We start from the raw sequence: 19484 nt of genomic DNA, 5'->3' as shown, positions 1-19484 counted from the left end.
GATTTGAATCAAACAAAATTTGCATGCCCCATGATTTGATTAGATTTCCACGCGCATTTTTGTGATTTAGACAGATGGGTCGAACTGTGATAGCTGTCAAATGTCACGTGTTTTTTAAGGATAATAAAAAAAAAAAGGAACTTTCCCTGGAAAAAGATTCTTTGATTTCGTGGAGCTTAGTAGGATCACGAAAAATGTTTATTTTTTAAGAAAAATAAAGCAATATAGATTTGTCAAGCTATCAAATCACGGTGGTACGATTTAATATCATAAGAATGTAGATGTTTTTTATAAAGAAATTATAAAATAAATTTTAAATTTATTAAATATTACTTATTAAAAATGATCTTATAAATTAATTAAAATAAATTTTGAGCTTACAATAAAAATTTTTTAAGTGATTTTATTTTGCAAGAAAAAAATAAAAAATTGATGAATCAAATAAAGCAAAGGAAGGAAATTTTTTTAAAAAAAGAATCAAGTTAAAGGTGAAATGCAATGTTCAAAATGGGAATAAATTCCAAATATTTCGTTTCACTTTTTTACATTCTCTGAAAAATTTAATGGGAATAATTCTACCCAAAAAAAAAAAAAAATCCTAACTGAATAATTCGTAGGTTCCAAAAATGAAGTTTCGTGGTTTGCTCTCAACGAGGCCCTACTCTTATTATTATCATCGACTAATGATTTAGCCTAATGAACTTATGATTTTTTTTAAAGCAAGTGGCTTTATGTTACTAATTGGTAGAAAATTCCAAACCCAAATATGAAGGAGAGGTTTAGGATTATTTTCCATATTTTTGGGTCTCTTTTTAATTCTCCAATCTGCATATAATTATGGAATATGTATCTAAGCATCTGCTACCCTTATACTTTCGGTGATCTAATCATGTTCTACAACAATTTATTTTCAGTTAAAATTGATATATAACCTTTTTTTTGGGTTTCATCACTTTTCAGGTTAATTTGGGCTGGACATAGGGTCATAGAGAATTGGAGATAACTGCTACTTGGGCTACATAGTAAAATCATTTCTGAAATGAAAAATGTTTTGGTCCAATGTTCTTGGAAGCCTTTGCAAGTTCAAGAGAAAATCTAACATTCTTGTATTTTACCATGTTAACCGGCCTTCGAGTCAAAAGTATAATTCAGTTTGAAGACACAGTAATTTTAAAATTTAAATTTTAATATTTATAATTTTTTTATTTTAACATGTAATCTTTTTTGTACCAAAAATCTTAACTAGCCCATTACAAAAAAAAAAAAAAAAATCTTCACTTGTTATGAACTTTGTAGAGGTGAAAGTATTTGTTTTACCAATAGCAATGAAATAATAATTTTTTTTTCCATATGTTTTCGGCCAATTACATCCCTGGTACAAGGTAAAAAAATTTTTTTAAAATAAACAAAGAAAACCACAAAGCCCAATATCCCCATAGAGCATTGGGCTGGAGGCCTATAACCCTATAGAAATAGAGAATCATTGGTAAAAAAAAAGAAAAACAAAGCCATAAACTGCAAATTCAGTGGATTTATACAACAGCGTATACGTTGACCGTAAATACAGGGGAAATAATTTGGCTACGCCTTCTTTGTCATCTCGAAGACAGAGAAAAGAAAAAACAAAGACGCAAGCGCGAGAGCCTGTGCTCCTCCCTTCCCCAAAAATCTTAAACTCCTCGTCTCAAAAAAAAAAAAAAAGAATTCTTCTACATTTCAACGAGGTGTTTAAGTTTATGTTTATTCCAGCGAATTAGATTTTTTTTTTTTTTAGATTTCTTATTTGAATTTTAGGCTAAGAAGAACAGGGATCCAAGAAAAAAAAAAAGGTAGAATTGATGGACGGAATAATGAATAAGCTAAGGAATTTAGATGCGTACCCTAAAGTAAATGAAGATTTCTACAGCCGTACGCTCTCCGGTGGCGTTATCACTCTCGTCTCCTCCGTTGTTATGTTCTTGCTCTTCTTCTCCGAGCTCCGTGAGTTTCCTTTTTTTCCCTTTTTCTCTGCTCAATTATTTGGATCTGATTTTTTATTTATCTTTCTCTTTTTGTGTTGGAATTGAGTTATATGAATTTTAATTTTGGAAAATGATGGCGCTTTTTGGTGTGAACTGTGATTTGATTGAGATGTTAGGTTAAAAGGAATTAGCTTTAATCAAGATGGTGACTATAGTTTATTGATGCATTAGTAACTTAACAATGACGAATTGACTAGTGATTTTAACTTGAGAAATTGTTAATGCTTTTTCTCAAAGGCTAGTTTTGAATGACTGTTTGACAATTGATTTGATTGGAAATGAATGTCGTCGTCGCAATGATAGCAGTCAGCTGAGAATCATATGCAAGCTGAACTTCATTTATGCATTTGCATCTATTTTAGCAAAATTTATTTGACTTCCAAGGGGAACAATGATTCAGTGGCTGTTCATGAGTAAGGAGAGATGTGTAGCTCAGTGTATTCTTGTTGGAGTAGTATGGTTGAAGTGTTGGTAAACATGGCTTCCTGTTTGCAGATGGAACAACTGATAATCCATCTATGAAGTCCTTTGCACTTGATCATGTTTTTGATAATGGTTGGATCAGAAAGAATGATCACATGTTACGGCCTAGGAAGGTGCCTATCATCCACATTCTATGTGATTTCAGTGGAATACACTTTGCTGGCTCTTTTCTATGGCTAATAGTTTGCATTTGCAGACATGTCAAGTAAAGCCTTACCATAAATGAGGCATTTTAATGATAACAAATGAGAAATTTTCAAATTTTGGTATGTTCTGGACTTCATTCAAGGAACGTTATATTTGTCTATGATCACTTGCACCTTCATTTCTCAATCATGATGCTTATGCTACTGTCAAGTTTCATTGAATATGGTTATTAAGATCATTATTGATGGATGATATTCTTGTATATGTACTGTCTTGAATACTTTCACAATAAACTGGTCTCTCTGTGCTCTCTTTTAGCTTTACCAGCTTTTTTCAGTTTTGCTAACTCATTCAACTTTTTATTTTTTATTTGTGTGTGTGTGTATTGGGGGGAGGGGGAGCTTTTGGTCTTGTTCATGATATAAGTTAGGTTATCTTTTTCCATCAACATTTTCCTTTTTGCGATCTTGGTTGCAGGATTATATCTGCATGCTGTGACTGAAACAAAGCTTGTAGTTGACACTTCAAGAGGGGAAACACTACGCATCAATGTAATCTCATCTGCTAATTCTACTTTAACTTGAAGAATTCCCTTCCAGCTTTTTCCCCATGGCCTTAAATTTCACATAAAATTTTCTGAAGATTCTTCTCACCCTTGCAAGATTTCCTGAAGATTCTTCTGTGGCCATTTTTCATGTTTTACTTATAAATTGTTTTTATATATTTTAAATTAGAATATTCTGCATTATCACAATGATTATAACTATATTATTACATTTTTTTTACTGGTTCTTTTCTGTTTTATTCATAGTACCAATGTGAGTCTTTTGGAATCATCCCCTCTAATTTCTTAATGTTCCTTTTGGATTTGAAAGTGCAGTTTGATGTCACGTTTCCTGCTCTTGCATGCTCAATACTCAGCCTTGATGCAATGGACATAAGTGGAGAGCAACACCTTGATGTTGTATGTATTGCAAGGACTCATACCTTTTTATTCTATATTGATGACTTTTTCTTCTGTATTAACTGTCATGAAAGGAATTTTCTAATCAAATCTCTCTCTCTCTCTCTCTCTCTTAATGGGCACATAGATGAGCTTGCCTATGCAATATAGACAGAACTTTATAGCCATGCATGTGCATGCACACAGAACTTACTCTTTTCTTCACATGCTGCTAAAATTGTCCAGCTGTTGCTTTAGAAGTCATAATGAAACTTATTTTTATCTAACTTGCAGAAACATGACATAATCAAGAAAAGGTTAGATGCACATGGCAATGTTATAGAAGCAAGATCAGATGGAATTGGTGCTCCCAAGGTATATGGCAATATTGCTTGAAGTTGATTTCTCAGTTGCATTGTTTCCCTTAACTTGAAGGATCTGAGGAACCACACATTCAGCTTTGTTTTTGTCTTTCCCTTTCTTTCTGCTTATAGTTGTTTTGCTTCACACAGATTGAAAAGCCTTTACAGAGGCATGGTGGCAGGCTTGAGCACAATGAGACTTATTGTGGTTCATGTTATGGTGCAGAAGTGGTATGCTTCGTCTATCTGGTTTCTGTCTACTAGTTCATTGTGATATAAGTCAATCCACTGGGTGCATGTTTGTCTTGAATATGAAGGATCTTTGACTTTGAACCTTATCCTCTTAATCCTAATAGAAGTGTCGTTTTGTCATAAATTGCCTAAATATAATATAAAAAACTTGATTTAGTAGCATTTATTCGTCATTGTTCTCTTTTTTGTTCGTTTGTCTATTTCCTCTCTTGTTTTGGTTTTGTTTTATTCTGGACTTGATAAGGCAGTTGATGTGGTCAGTATTTAGGTAATGAATAATCATTGAAAACAGTCCAGTAATAAGAATAATACTTTTTTACTCCTGGTATGATTTATTTTTCCCTACCTAAATATTCTTTTCCCTTTCCATCTTGCAGGCTGATGATGATTGTTGCAACTCCTGTGAGGATGTTCGTGAAGCATACAGAAAGAAAGGTTGGGCTTTGTCAAATCCGGATTTGATTGACCAGGTCTGTCTGCAGAAGAGCTTAAACTCTAACTGATTTTTTAACTTCAATTGGATTGAGACACATAGATGTGCTGGGATAGAAAACTTCGTTTTGGCCTTTATTATCTTTGATATTGCTAGTCATGCTTGCACGTCATCATTTCCACAAGCTACTTAGTGTACATTGAAACCTATTTTTCCCTCCAAACAATGCCTATTCAGTATTGACCCAATTCCTGATCCAACTCCCCCAGAGATTCTGTTTGGACTGCCAAGATGGCAAGGGGAATAGTTATTTGTCTAATAATTACGTAATCAACATGGGACTTTGCCATGCCCACTTCTTGGTGCATTAAAAGCTTGATTCCTTTTGTTTTTCAATAATCTTAAGATAAATCTTTATTTTTTATCTCATATAAGGACAACTACCACCGATTTGCTTGTTGTGTAATAATTGAAACTTTTAGTTGTTGATAGTTTATCCATGCAAAAATCAATATCCCAGTGAGCACCAGTTTATGCTTGCTAAGTGTATTAGTTTATTGCTTTCTGGTCAAGCCTATCTAAAGATTTTGTCTGCCACCTCCCCATTTCCAGTTGATCTACTTGACTTAATTTGACCCTGGTTTATGCTTTCTTGTTTCTGCTGTTTCTGTTGTTCAGTGCAAGAGAGAGGGCTTTCTTCAGAAGATTAAGGATGAAGAAGGCGAGGGGTGTAATATATATGGCTTTTTAGAAGTTAATAAGGTCGCAGGGAATTTTCATTTTGCACCTGGGAAAAGCTTTCAGCAATCAAATGTTCATGTACATGACTTGCTAGCATTTCAAAAAGACAGTTTTAATGTAAGTTGTAGCTCTTTTGTTTCCATTCTTTGTGCATGTTAGCATCTCTTATCCGAAAATGGTTATCTAATCTAATCATACTTCATGAATATTTGATACAGATAAGTCACAAGATAAATAGATTAGCTTTTGGAGACTACTTCCCTGGTGTGGTGAATCCTCTTGATGGGTACTTGCTAACTTCTGCTTAATCGTTTTACCTTGGCTATGTAAAACAGCTGGATGTTGTATTATTTTTCTTATATTTTTCTTCTAAATTTCAGTGTTCAATGGACACAAGAACAACCAAGTGGGATGTACCAGTACTTTATCAAGGTTAGTTTTCTGCATGAATGCATCTTTAGTTCTTTATTATCATATTCTCCAATGCCTATCAGTTATCACATCTATCTAGTAATCGAAGCCAGTACATTACTCCTGGATCTAGGCTATTTGCCTTTCGGTACCCTTTTTGGTTCCATTAGCCTATTAGTATATGCAGCATGTGACATTTCCTAATGCTACACACACAAATGTTTTGAGATCATATCAAAAGTTAAAAAATTTAATATCAATAAAAACTTTGATAATATTGATAAAGTCAGTGTAACTGCCCCTCATTGAAAAGTCAAAATGGGAACATAAATGGCACATTGCGTTAAAAGTCTGCCCAATTAACTTAATCGTTTTAAACTTAGTGCATATTGTCGAATATATTGAAGAAACAATTCCATTTCCAAATGCTAATGACATTAGCAAATCGATAAATAAAGATAAAAATGAGACCCTACTGAGAATATGTTTACCATGGTTGAATTTTTTTTGCAAATATGAACTAAAACACCATGTTTCCATCTTCTCTTTAAAAGCAAGAGAGAATGACACATTCAAGAAGACTAAGTAGAAGGGATTCTTACTAATGTTGTAACTTCCTCAGTGGATATGGCATATTGTCATATTCACAGGCATGGAATTTTCATTTGTCTCTGATGCATGTAACTTATCATGTTTCTAATTGAGCTTTAAATAAGAAAAGGGCCTTTTTGAGGGATTTTCAATATACTTTCTATCTTGTAGGTTGTACCTACCATGTACACAGACGTGAGTGGACATACCATCCAGTCAAATCAGGTGTGGCTAGCACTTGCAAAGGGTTTTTATTTGACCTCTTCTTTCATTTAGTCAAAATGATTAATGAATGGGAGATTGCTTTCGGCAGTTTTCTGTGACAGAGCATTTTAAGGGTGCGGAAATAGGCCGTCTTCAGTCCCTCCCAGGAGTTTTCTTCTTTTATGACCTGTCTCCTATCAAGGTTGGTTTCTCCTCTGCTTTTGTTTTTATGCAGTTCTATTTCTGCTATAAACATATTGCTGTCTTAGAGATGCCGCATCACTTTCAAGGTTCTATTTAGTTTTTTATTTTTATTTGTATTGAGGGAGTCTAAGGGGTCAAGCAGTATCTCTTAAAGAGGTGTAATAAATGTTAGCCCAAGTCTGGACAGATTTTCAGAGTTGTTTCATTTGATTCCTGCCAATATTCTGAGCTTATTTTCAACTTTATTGCAGGTGACTTTCACTCAGCAGCATGTCTCATTCTTGCACTTTCTAACAAATGTTTGTGCTATAGTTGGAGGTAACGATCCTTTGCCCTCCACATAATCCAATTACTCTCACTATTTAAAAGTAAGAATATTAGACGTACTGGATATGTTGATTTTAGATCAATTAATTTTTGTGTTCTCCTGTTGCTTTGACAAATTAATGGTAAGATTTTGTTTTCTCCACTTAATGATCTTATTTATTTTATCAACTTCATGTGAGGCAAGAGCCCAATATCTCCCACATAAATGACGTCACGAGTTCAAATCCTTATCCGTTGAACTTAAAAATTTCTTAAAAAATGAAATTGAAGTTCATATTTATGTTCTTTATAGGGTCACATATATAGAAATTTTGGTAGCTACTTAATCAATCCTCCATAACTGAGTAAACAAACTATGCCTGAATTTCTTTTTGGGGATCAAAAACAGATTGTCTTTCCAAGTTTTCCATCATCTTTAATCCTAGCAACTTTCTACTCTGAATTTAATTACAGAAAGTATTAATTCCAACAATATGGCTTTGTGAATGGATTTATGGAAGCTTTTAATTTACAGATATGCCCTTGATAATGACATGATTGGATTGGAGTTGATCATTTGTTCCAATTTTTTCTATTCAGGTGTTTTCACAGTTTCAGGAATATTAGATTCTTTTATATATCATGGGCAAAAGGCAATCAAGAAGAAGATTGAACTTGGTAAATTTAGTTGATTGATCGAGCAGGCATGAAATTGCTGCTGTTGTTTCATCAGCCAGTAACAGGTGCTTGGGGAAGAAATAGAACTAAGTAAAAGAGGTCACAGCGACATACTTACCCTGTTCAGTTATTAGCTTTCATTGTAATCATAGACTGAAATTTTGTTTTGACACATTCTATGTTGGAATTAGATTGATTTCATAGTTCTTTTGTGAGAAGATGCCTTATTGCAAGTTTTATTCGACTGATTTAGGGAACACAAGCCGATGATGGAAACAATGTTCTTTTATAAGGGAACCAATATCAATTATTCTCCAAAGAGATCATACGATCAGAGTCTATCGTCATCACATATCAAAGCAATTACTGCTAATAACGACTTTCAGTTCGCGGAATCCATGTCAAACCGTAAGTTGTGTGATAATGCGTGATACGAGGTTCATCCAGAGGTTAGTTTAGTAACAGGGAATTGCAAAGCCACAGAGTTTGATTATTAAGAAATTGAAGCAACACTTTATTTTTCGTACGTAATCTTCCATCTTTTTTAAATATTTAGGTCAAGGAATTGGGATGGGCCTTATTACCTTAGGTGTAGTGGGTAGGCCAGACCTGAGCTCATGACTCTGCCCATTTTTAGCACAGCAGAGGATTTGGTCCAGGTTGGTTTCCTTTCTTTTTCCTTTTAGCAAGATTTTAACTACTCTATCTACATTATTATTTATAAAATTTTATCTAACGCAACATCCGTCAAAAATTTTAAACTTCAACAATGAGATTAGAGGGTTATTGACATGTGTCCTGTGATGATACATTTAAAAAAAATAAAAATGTATAATGACATATAAATAATGATTATGAAATTTAAAATGTGTACCAACTCTATATGAAATAATAATTCTAATACTTATTAGTTATACTACCATGATGTAGAAGTGTCTATGGACCAAACCGGGCTTGGTTAACATCCTTAAAATCTAGGACCGAGCTCTACCCATCATATAAATTATATTTATTTTAAGATATTAATATTTTAAATTAAAATTAAATAAAAATAATAATTATAGATTTATTCAAATGTCTCGAATTAGAAAATCTAATTCAAGACAATCTGATCGCATTGCCTACAATACTGTATCCAGGTATCTAAGCTTTCTCTCATTCACACCGTTTTGTTCCTTAAAAGGGTTGCTTTTCAAAAGGCATGGATCACACATTTTGACAATTCGCAATGTCTCTTAAGCTTTTTTCACACTACGAAAAGAATGAATAAATAGTGAAAAACAAAGAACAAAGAATAAAGAGAAACAAGGTATATGTGCTACTTATGTTATCATTTGCTCATAGAAGAGAGGGAACAAAAAAGATCAATTCAAATCTAAAATCATCTCAATAGTGAATCCAACTTGAAGCTTTTGAGTTAAAAAGGATTAAAATTTTAAATCAAGATTATGTTTGAGGTATTTACCGAACCTGCTTGCAATAATAATAATTTGATCATTCAAAAAGAATATAGAGAATTAAGAAAGTGTTGAGTGGTGAGATATATGATTGTGAACCCAAGGGACCATCCTCCATAACCACAATGGATTGCATTCAAAAGAAATGAGGGAGCTGTTGGGAAACGCCTTACTTCAAAGTAAAGCCTCTTTTTTTTTTTTTCTTTTTAAACAAAATATGCCTTGAAAATAGAGAAGGGATTTGAGATTCGGTTTTTTCTTTGCAAAAGACAAAATCTTAAGAATTTGTGAACTCAGCCCTCAGCCCAGGCAGGCAGATTCATTGAACAAAGTTTTTAATTAGATTTTACTTTACTCCAAGGTACAAGTCTCCTGCAAGATTCACCATGGTTTTCGTAAAATATAGTAGCAAGAGACAAAAAAAGTGTAATACGAACGCTTCTGTCTTCATATATTTTACTATAATAGTAGCAGGTATGAAGATGCCAAGAAAACGCCTTGCGCCAACCTCGTGACCTCAGAGCCAATTTCTCAAGACAAAAAAAATCCTGAAATTCACAAAATTCACAGTTCAGTTAACTTTTCCGTAAACAGCAGTTTCGTGGGAGCAGCAAAAATGTTTTTGAAAAAATCTACGTATAAAGATTGTTGGTTGCCAACAATTATCTTGACGGATCTAAAGTCCAGTAGATCCTTTGGTGGTCGTTTGGTGCATTTACATTTATCACAACATCCCTTTGCAGCCACTTGATTGGCATTAAGTAGACTTGAAAACTACTAGATTTCACAATTTTCAAGCAAATAAATGGATATCTAGCTAGAACAAACTTCCACACAATTTCAATAATTCAACAAGTTTCATCACAAGTTTTGAACGAATTTCAAAAATAAAAATAAGCAAAACCTTGATGATAGGAACACATAAAATGACCATTAATAACATTAATAGATTAAATTACAAATGCTATGAACTTTTACAGACACTAACAAATTTCTCCCTTGGTCCAGCAAGAAAAAACGAGCTGACCCAACCATGGAGAAGATCTCAAATTCTTATAAACACAAGGCTTACACAATTAATGCTATGAACCCTACCCATAAACAGACTCGTAATAACTTAGAAAACCTGCCGCTGCAATGCCAAAAACTCCATTGCAGTGAGCTTACAGAAAAGATAAGAACCCTAACAACAAAGGGACTGTTACAACAAATGAATGTTTTTTTTTTCTCAGGCTTTTAGAATAGAATCCCAATCAATCTCATAAGATGGGTATTTCGACAACATAAAAGTTTCGGAAGAACCAACTTCAGGCCATGGCTGTTCGATGAAATCCGAGAATTTAAGACCTGATAAAGGTGAAGATTCTGTTGACCCCTCACTCTCCGATAGAACCGGAGACAAAGATGAGGAGGAGTTCTCCACCTTCACCGTCTTTTCCTCAGGTTCAGGCACTGCTACTTGGTCTTTATTGTTCTTGCTTTTGTTCTCAGCTGTCTCCTTTGACGATTTTTTCTTGTTTCCTTGCTTTTGATTTTGTTCCATGCTTTCACAAATGGCTTGAAGCTTAGCGTCGACAGAGGAATGTAAAGGCTTGTATTCACCAAAATCGCCTCCGATGTGGGAACCTTGATGGCGAAGGTTAGGGAAGTTGAGTCTCGCAAAGTCACCTCTAAGTTTATAGGCTGCTTTGTCATAAGCCAAGGCTGCTTCCTCAGCTGTGTCAAAGGTGCCTAACCAAAGACGTGTCCGGTTTCTAGGTAGCCGGATCTCAGCGACCCATTTTCCCCAGTGACGTTGCCTAACTCCTCTGTAAAGCTTGGTGGGTTTTGATGGTGAACCCATCTGTTTCATTGGGATGGGTTTGGGGCTAAGAAAGCTGAGCATATGATTGCTGTTACTGTTGTTGTTGTTGAGATGGGGCTTTTGGTAAAGGTAGCTAGGTTGATTGTTTTGGAGGTGGAATTGTGCCTGGATCTGGTGGATCTGAGCTTGGGTTAAGCTGTTTAGCCCAATTGTTGAACAAGGTTGAGGATATTGTTGCTGTTGGAGACCTGAAAATGGGTCAATTGTTGTGGAGTAACCACAACCATCTGGGTAAAAACCGGGTTGTGTTTGGGGAGAAGAGAAAGAAAAGTAAGAAGTAGAAGGAAGACAAGGAGAAGAAAAAGAAGAGCAGGAAGGAGAAGAAGAAGAAGAAGAAGAGGCGGAAACACTTTTCATAAAAGGTTCAAGTGCTTCCATCAACTCTCCCCCATACAGATCAGATTGAACAGCTCTGCTACTATATAAATCCATTGCAGCTGCCATCTCTCTAAAAACAAAAATAGATTGAAACTTGTAAAAATTACAGACCAAAATTAAAAACAAAAAGAAACCTGCTTCTTAACAAAACTTAAGAACAGATTTTAAAACCCAGAAAGGATTAAGGAGGGTTTTTTTTTTTAAATACAGAACCCCTTGAAATCCAATATAGCCTAAAATATCAAACTTTGAGGGACCAAAAATCACCCTCTAAGCTGATTTTATCTACAGAAAAAAAAAAGAGAAAAAAATCTAAAATTTAGCTTGGAAATAGAAAATATGGGAACTTGTAAAAAAAAACTGGATCTCGATTCTGAAAACACCTGGCTTTTAAAGAAATCCTTTGTCTAAGTTTGCTTTCTAACCATTGTTAAGAATTGAAAAACAAACCCAAAAATTAGATTTTTTTTTTCAAAAGACAGATGATTAACAGAAAGGGATTCAGAGAAGCGGGGTGCAACAGAAAAATGGGGAAGAATTTCTAAAGAATAAGAACCAGAATCGCTCAACGTGTTTAGATCTCACAAGAAACTCTATGTTTTTCTCTCAAGTTTTTTGGTGTGAATAACTCTCAGCCTCACTCTTGTTGGCCCTTGTCACCAGCTCCCAGCACTTTATATAGCAGTTCAGCTCCTTAATTAACTCTCTTAATCACTGCATTAATCATGATTAACCCTCTGTTTTAACCTCACTTTGTTTATTTTTAATTTTTACGTCCCTCTCCACTGTACTCAGCTTCCTTTGACTAAAAACAAATTTACAGAAGCCTGTAACCACTAGTATCCTGACACGTGCTGCTATCATTTGTTGTTTTACTGACATCTGTCCTTCTCTTACGTCAGGTGTCGGTGGACAATTTTTTTATGAAAATGGAAATTGATATCAAAGAATAATAAAATAAACTATATCAAGATTGATGTATTTAATTCATGATATAAAGTTTCGCCGATGAGACTTCATTTAGTAGAAAAAATGTTGTAAATTTAAAATTTTAGGTTTAATTTTTAGTGTGTAAATTTTTTTGTTTAATTAAATTATAATTTATTAATTAATTATTTAATTATATAATAATTAATTACTTAATTAAGTATATAAATATAATATTTAATTATAAGTGTAAATTTTTAAAAAATCATAAAATAAGATTTATAGAAAGGAAAGGATGATAAATGTGTATATTTTAAATAATAATATTTAATAATTTAAAATTTAAATTATAATACTTACAATTATTTTTTATTATTTTATTACATCTTCCGTTAAAAATAATATATATTATGACCTCAATAATGCATCACCAACTTGCTTTCACTTTGGGTACTGACCAATTGAAGAACATCTCATTGATTAGTATAGTTTTGGACAACTAATAATATGAAATATGAATGAATGGTGGCCCAAGAATGCAATGCATAAACATAATTAGTTAAAGTCCTAATGATACTTTTTTTTCCAAAGAAATTTTATGATACTTCTATTTTCATTTTAAGAAATTATATTAAAATTAAAATTTAAAAGGTTTTTTTTTTTTTTTTAAATTAGAGAATGAGAGATTCAAACCTTAGAGTTCTTATCAAGGGCCAATCATTAAGCATTTATTTTGATGCTATTAAATTTAAATGTTATTGTTCAAACAAGATTGTGGTTAGTTTTATGAAATACTAAGGGAAATGGGTATTAGATTATAAGTTGAGATTCTATTATTTTTAACTTATAGAACATATTTAGTGTGATATACTATTAAATTTGATAAGAACAACATACCAAATCAAAATATTTCTTAGACGTGTGATTTAGTTCCCACAATCATTTGTTGATCAAATATTTTTATTCTAATGATTAATCAAACTATTATTGTTATATCATATCAAAATATTGAGTAATTTTTTAGGTTATGAAGATGACTTGCATAGAAAATGAAGCAATTTGAATGGAGTGAGAGTGGGCACACCATCATCAATTATTACATCCAAAATTCAACGCCAACTTTCTTCCACCTCTTTATGTTTAATTATACTTATTACCAATTAAATATAATTTGGATGAATCTAGAACTTAGGTTTATATAGCTATATTTAAGAGAAGTCATTTAACAAAAAAATCATGAGTTTAAAATACAATTTAATCGATTTATATAATTATTTTTAAAATATGATATTTAATAAATATATAGTTTAAACATTAGTATTTATAATTTTTTTTATATTTTTGAATTGTAATTTTTAATGTATAAAAAATAAAAAATAATTTGATATCTGTTTATAAAATTTGTAAACTATAAAAAAATTAATAAAAGAATACATATCTCATTTTATTTTATTTTTTATTTTTTATTTTTAAATATAACTTAAGAAATATTCATCACTTTTTAAATTTCGATTTTAAAATTAAAAAAAATTTAATCTTAATATACTTAATAATTTATCTTTAAAAAATTGATATTCAAATTTTCAGATTCTTTTGTTATCCTCGAACGAACCTTCTTTCTACAAAAATATATAATTTGGCTGATACCGAAAACGTACCAAAATATAATTAATAAGTTAATTAGAGTTATGGACTCAACCAAACTACACAAGAATGTGATGCCAAAGGATATGACAACCGTCCGATTAAGAATTAAATCCTTGACGTCATCGTTTTATATCCTACGGCTATGACCGTCCACTCGATGTCATTACTTTAGAAACAGTAAAAAAAGAGAATCATCAAAAAGACGGCAAATGGAAATTGCCACGTGGCAGAAGTTTAAGGGCTTGAAATTTTCATTTTTTAAGACTTGACCGAGGTTAGTTTGTGTTGGACCATGGTTGAGTTTACATATAAATAAGTCATGTGCGGAGGCTGTGGGAAGGAGTGTGTCTGACAATCTCTACATTTGCGGCGGCAGTTACTGGACGAGCCTGATCGGAGTCCTGGAATCACTGTTGATTTTATTGACCCACGCTCAGAGGCGAGGCGTGTTTTGCAACTTGAATTCGTAGCCTTTCTGGTGGTGGTTCCAGAAGGATGCGACCGCCACGCTTTTGAAAATCGCGTTTCATTAGAAATAAAGCTAGAAGTTAAGAGTAGAATTTGGGGGAATTAGATTCAGGAGCGTGGAAAATCTTGGACTTAGATTGGAAGTTAGAAGAGGGAAGCCATGGGCAGAAGTGTTGGTTAAGTTAGTTGACCCAATTAGCGAGTTTAAGACAACTCTGAACCACAATCCTGGACCTTGTCGGCTGAGGAATTCCGGAATCCCGACAGAGCTCCCAACTCATGCTTCCTTCTTTTAAAACTACCAAAATTAAATTAAAAAAAAATCCGCTGTTTTATATAATTATTTTTAAAGCATGATATTTAATATATAAAATTTAATATTTATAATTTTTTAATATGTATTTTAAAAAAATTCAAAGTTTAATTTAGAGTTTTTAAATGAAAAATGTTAATAATGTATTGGTTAAAATTATATTTAAAGAAAAAAGTGCAATTATTGTATTATGTTTCCTTAAATTTGTCTTCCGGAAAAGAAAATATTAATTTGAGATTTAAGTTTGCTAATGAGTGTGACAGTCTTTAATATTTTTGTTTTGAATAATATATTAACTCAATGGCTCAATGCATTATAAATTACCAAATCGATTATTAATATTATTTTTAATGCAAAAATATTTTTATAAATACCATATCAACTACCCTTAATTCCTTATCAAAATAATATTAAAAATAATTGTTTTCCTTATTAATTGAAATTTTATGTTGGAATCATGAGGTTTCCTTTATCAATAAAGATTAGTCCAATTAAAAAAAAAAGATTTAATATTTTATCAACCAAGATTTGACTCTTGAAAGAGAGCTTAAAAATCAAATATTAAATGCGTTAAATTGATATGGAAAAGTGTGTTCTTAAAATTATTTGAAAGATGATTAAACTTAAACAAAATTTGAGGATATTTCTAATTGTATTATAAAAAAATTAATCATAAATTTGTAGAGGAAATAAGTATTCTATTGAAAGAATGGTTGCCTTCTATGTATGATTCAATAATAATGTTATTAAATTAGCTATATAGTAATGGGTAATCCTAGCTTATATATGAAACTTGAATAAATAAAAAATTCATCCCAATTTCTCAACTCAATATTTGTTTATTACTAATCATATTTGTTTGAGATATATTTTATAGAAAAATTTAACATAAGAATTTTTCTTTACACCTTATAGGACAAGAGAGTATTTAAAAAAAAAAAAATTATAAGTCCTGAATGAAAATGTATAAGTATAAAAATATGGTAATATTAATTGATTTATTTATTTGATTATTTTAATTATTATTATTTTTTTTTTATCTTTGGTTATTTTTATTAATTGTTTATAAGATGAGATGTAATATTTGATCGTAATTATAATTTTTATTTATCCATATAATTTCAAGAAAAACAAAACATGAAAATTTCATGGTTAATTCTTAACATGGAATTCGTCATTATTGTTTAAAAATATTAATGAATAATAGATTATACTATTTGAGTTTGTCATGAATAATTAGCTGTTCATGGTACTTTTACAGCCCATTAACACCTCATTTCCCATGATTGATTGCAACCCAAAACTCAATTTCCACCATTGGTTATTGAAAAATGCAAATCCAAGTCAATCTTGATTAAAATCCTTGCCAAATTCCTACTCGGGTCAATTCTGTCCAAATCGAGAGCTGTGTGTTTTGCCCTATTTCTGCATCCATCGGTAGCTTCCTTCCCTTTGTATCCCCACTTCCCAAGAAAAAAAATGTGATTAAAGCCATAATCAAAAGCTAAAAACATGTTTTTGAAACAACCCAAAGTCAATTTATGATTTTGGAGCTAGCAACCATGTTTTTCTTTTGATAACCCCCCAAAGATCACATGAAAATTGAAACTGATATCCAAAACTTTCACAATCTTTGGAAAGGAAGAAAGAAAACAATTTGCCATAACGTTTTCATGGTTGCTACGTGTTTCAAATGAACACCATAGAAAAAATTTTTTTTTTTGAAATGGACTTTAATTTAGGGTTGTTGTCATTAGGAGTAACACGTGTTTTAGTCGGTTAATTTCTGTTTAGCGTGCATAATCTTTCTCTAATTATCTTGGGGCGATGACATAATTAATCAAGGAATAAGATTGGTATAAGTGAATGAGAATTGCATTTCCAATCTTTTCAATTTTTTTTTTCCATGATGTTCTTATGTTTTCTGTGTTATGTAAATCAGTTAAATGCATTATAAAAAGGTTTAATGATATTTTAACAGTAATGTTGCAATTGAGATTTTTTTTTATAAAGTAAATCATTGCTTAATGATTCAGAGATTATTTATATTAGAATTTAAATTGTAAATACGTTGATGTTATTTTTAAAAAATAATTATAAATTATATGAATTAATTAAATTAAATTTTAAATTTATATTTAAATAATCAAATTTATCTCATTTTTGTTAGCACACACGAAGAAATCAATAGCAATGCTTTCTCAGATAATGATCTTCTCAGCTACTTAAAAAGTAATGAAAGTTATTATTACTTTATTTAAAGATCAATAATGTACATTCATTTAAATTTATAGTTAATATTTATTTAAATTATTTTTAAATTATTTTTAAATTTAATTTAAAATCACTAAATTTCAACCATAAATTTTAAAAAATAAACATTATTAGTCATTCGATAAATGAATGAAAACTTTCACTAGGGTAGTGGAAAGGATCTTTTCCTTTCTTTCTCTTATTTATTGTAAACGCACTTTTTTTTTTTTTTTTTTAATAATTTAGAGGAAGCTAAGTTGAGTTTTTGAGCATTTGCAGTGCTGTAGAGGTTGTAGTTCCAATTTTGGAACATTAATCACGAACATAAGGTTAGTGTAGAGGGGGGCTACCGTGAGTCATGTTACATGCTTCATCAAATTTACTCAAATTTTCGTATTTCCTGACATAATATATAATTATTACTTAAATTCAAATATGAGGTCAATCAATTCATGGGTAAGTAAACTAATTTATAGATGAGATATTATAATCATAGCAATAATTATATATATGATAAGAAGTAGAAAATTTTGAACAAAAATTGTGGAACGCATAGTATTTTATGACTACCATAGAATACCAATATTTCAATGAAAAGTTGTTTTTCTATATATGTTTTAATTATTGGCTTTTGCAAGTCTAGATTGTAGAGTGTGAACATATCTTGGAATTTGTGACTACCGGCTGTTGGGCAAAATCTAGAAATCAATTTGATACGCATGCATATATTCTTGAATCAAGTCGTGACAGATAAGGATTAAAAAGTTGAGCATCCTACCCTGATATGCATTATTATGCTCCATATGTAGAAATTAAAAAGCGTCATCATATAGAAGAAGATAGTTGATACACAGTCAATATACTAAAATATGATGCGAAGACAAGAGAAACAAAAAATGGGAAGAGAGAGAGAGAGAGACAGAGAGAGAGAGAGAAATTTGAGCGTAAAGCGGAAGGAAAGGAGGCCAAGTCTAATGAGTAGGGACCCATGAAAACCAATCTAGTAGTAGTAATAACTTTTTACGCGTCTTCGACCTCTGCCCCTTGAATGACCAAAAAAAAAAAAAAAACTTTTTACGCGGTTTGAATAGAATATTAGGCGGCCGTTTTTCAGTCAATTGGGCAACCCCTCTGGTTATTGCCATGTGTAATGAATGATATGCTTGTTAGGAAAATGGGGTCCAGTCTCATGTAAGTGGTTTTGGACCAAGTAAAAGTCATGGGCCTTGATCTTTTATTTTACACAGAGTCCTAGCTACTTAATAAAAAAGAGGTGGGGTTGTTTTATGTGTGTGTCGACAACCAAGCAGAAAAAGAAGAAAAGCCAGGAAAAACAGAGAGAGAAAAAAGAGAAGGGAGAGTTGGTTAAACGGAAGTCGATCCGTGGTCCGATTGAGTTGGAACCTTGTCAGGAGGTTTATGATTCAGAGTTATACATTCTGAACGGTGAAGATCGGGTTTGAAGCTCTCTAGGAACAAATCCATGGTGTATTTGTTGAGTCACTTATTTGGTGAGATTTCTCCAATTGTTTCTCTAGTTGTTGATTAGCTCTAGTTTTAGCTAGAGAAGAACTTTGTATAACTATTATTTGATAGTGAAGATTTTTCTGGTGGCCCGTGGTTTTTTCTTCTACACTGGAGGGTTTTCCACGTAAATCTTGGTGTGCTTTATTTTTCCTGCGCATTTGATTATTGATTGTTGTCTATTGCTTCTGTATTGTTGTGATTATTGCTTCAGGCGTAACAAGTAGTATCAGAGCGAGAGTTATTTGAGACATCGATACAGAAGCAACACATGATAGAAGTAAATTCTGTTTGAGATCATGGAGGGTGATACAGGTTCCATGATAAAATTGACAGCATCAAATTATTCAATTTGGAAGCCTATGATGGAAGATCATCTATACTGCAAAGATTTGTATGAGCCAGTATTGGGTGATTCGGCTAAACCAGCAGATATGAAAGATGAAAGCTGGAAGAAGCTAGATAGAAAGACGCTAGCTACAATTAAAAAATGGGTTGATATCAGCGTGTTCCATCATGTAGCACAAGAGTCAGATGCTCACATTGTTTGGGAAAAATTGGCAGCATTGTATGAGAGAAAAACAGGTATGAATAAAGTTATGCTTGTTAAAAAGATTACAACTTGTAAGTCTAAACATAGATCCAAGTCTAGAGGTAAAGTGAAGTGTTTCCATTGTGGTAAGGCGGGTCATATAAAACGAAACTGTAAAATCTTGAAGCAAAAGCGAAAAGATGAGAAAGGCAAGAGTTCAGATGATAGCAATGTTGCAGCAGTGAATTCATATAGTGATTTAGTTACTTTGATTTGTACACATGGTGATTGTAATCATGTTAGTGATCCCGACATTGAGTGGATAGTTGACACAGGAGCGGCATA

General features: G+C 32.1%; 2 protein-coding genes and 1 long non-coding RNA gene across 5 annotated transcripts; 2 read left to right on the top strand and 1 right to left on the bottom strand.

Annotated features, from left to right (window-relative positions):
- The first annotated feature begins 1519 nt into the window (after positions 1-1519).
- LOC111312377 (uncharacterized) lies at positions 1520-7994 on the top strand. Of its 3 annotated transcripts, XM_089765353.1 has the most exons (15): positions 1588-1980; positions 2517-2617; positions 2701-2770; positions 3129-3202; positions 3532-3615; positions 3889-3969; positions 4107-4187; positions 4586-4678; positions 5320-5499; positions 5601-5668; positions 5763-5814; positions 6556-6609; positions 6698-6790; positions 7044-7110; positions 7699-7994. In XM_089765353.1, the coding sequence occupies exons 3-15, from the start codon at positions 2740-2742 to the stop codon at positions 7788-7790; spliced, it is 1050 nt and encodes a 349-aa protein (XP_089621479.1). In that variant the 5' UTR covers positions 1588-1980; positions 2517-2617; positions 2701-2739; the 3' UTR covers positions 7791-7994. The 3 variants fall into 3 exon arrangements, with proteins under 3 accessions (XP_022768321.1, XP_022768322.1, XP_089621479.1); XM_022912586.2 differs by lacking the exons at positions 2517-2617; positions 2701-2770 and having other exon boundaries at positions 1520-1980; XM_022912587.2 differs by lacking the exons at positions 2517-2617; positions 2701-2770; positions 3129-3202 and having other exon boundaries at positions 1566-1980; positions 3527-3615.
- Positions 7995-8029: 35 nt separating this feature from the next.
- On the top strand, positions 8030-8517 carry LOC149520552 (uncharacterized). The gene is made up of 2 exons (XR_016344942.1): positions 8030-8225; positions 8333-8517. It is a non-coding gene; the product is annotated as an uncharacterized LOC149520552 (long non-coding RNA).
- Positions 8518-10142: 1625 nt separating this feature from the next.
- On the bottom strand, positions 10143-12137 carry LOC111312376 (ethylene-responsive transcription factor RAP2-4-like). Its single transcript, XM_022912585.2, has one exon. The coding sequence runs from the start codon at positions 11539-11541 to the stop codon at positions 10462-10464; it is 1080 nt and encodes a 359-aa protein (XP_022768320.1). The 5' UTR covers positions 11542-12137; the 3' UTR covers positions 10143-10461.
- Between the last annotated feature and the right edge of the window lie 7347 nt (positions 12138-19484).

The sequence above is a fragment of the Durio zibethinus genome, chromosome 1 (genome assembly GCF_047325235.1).
Source record: "Durio zibethinus cultivar Kanyao isolate XHJ-2024 chromosome 1, ASM4732523v1, whole genome shotgun sequence".
NCBI classification, from domain to species: domain Eukaryota; kingdom Viridiplantae; phylum Streptophyta; class Magnoliopsida; order Malvales; family Malvaceae; genus Durio; species Durio zibethinus.
This window is presented reverse-complemented; position numbering and strand designations above follow the sequence as displayed.

What these genes read in the sequence shown, in the direction of transcription:
- LOC111312377 (XM_022912586.2), top strand. Translation starts at nt 1,839, where the DNA reads ATGGACGGAATAATGAATAAGCTAAGGAATTTAGATGCGTACCCTAAA. An exon ending in GCTCTTCTTCTCCGAGCTCC is followed by an intron (nt 1,981 to 3,128) that starts GTGAGTTTCCTT and finishes TCTTGGTTGCAG; the next exon opens with GATTATATCTGCATGCTGTG. An exon ending in ATACCATCCAGTCAAATCAG is followed by an intron (nt 6,610 to 6,697) that starts GTGTGGCTAGCA and finishes TGCTTTCGGCAG; the next exon opens with TTTTCTGTGACAGAGCATTT.
- LOC111312376 (XM_022912585.2), bottom strand. Translation starts at nt 11,541, where the DNA reads ATGGCAGCTGCAATGGATTTATATAGTAGCAGAGCTGTTCAATCTGAT.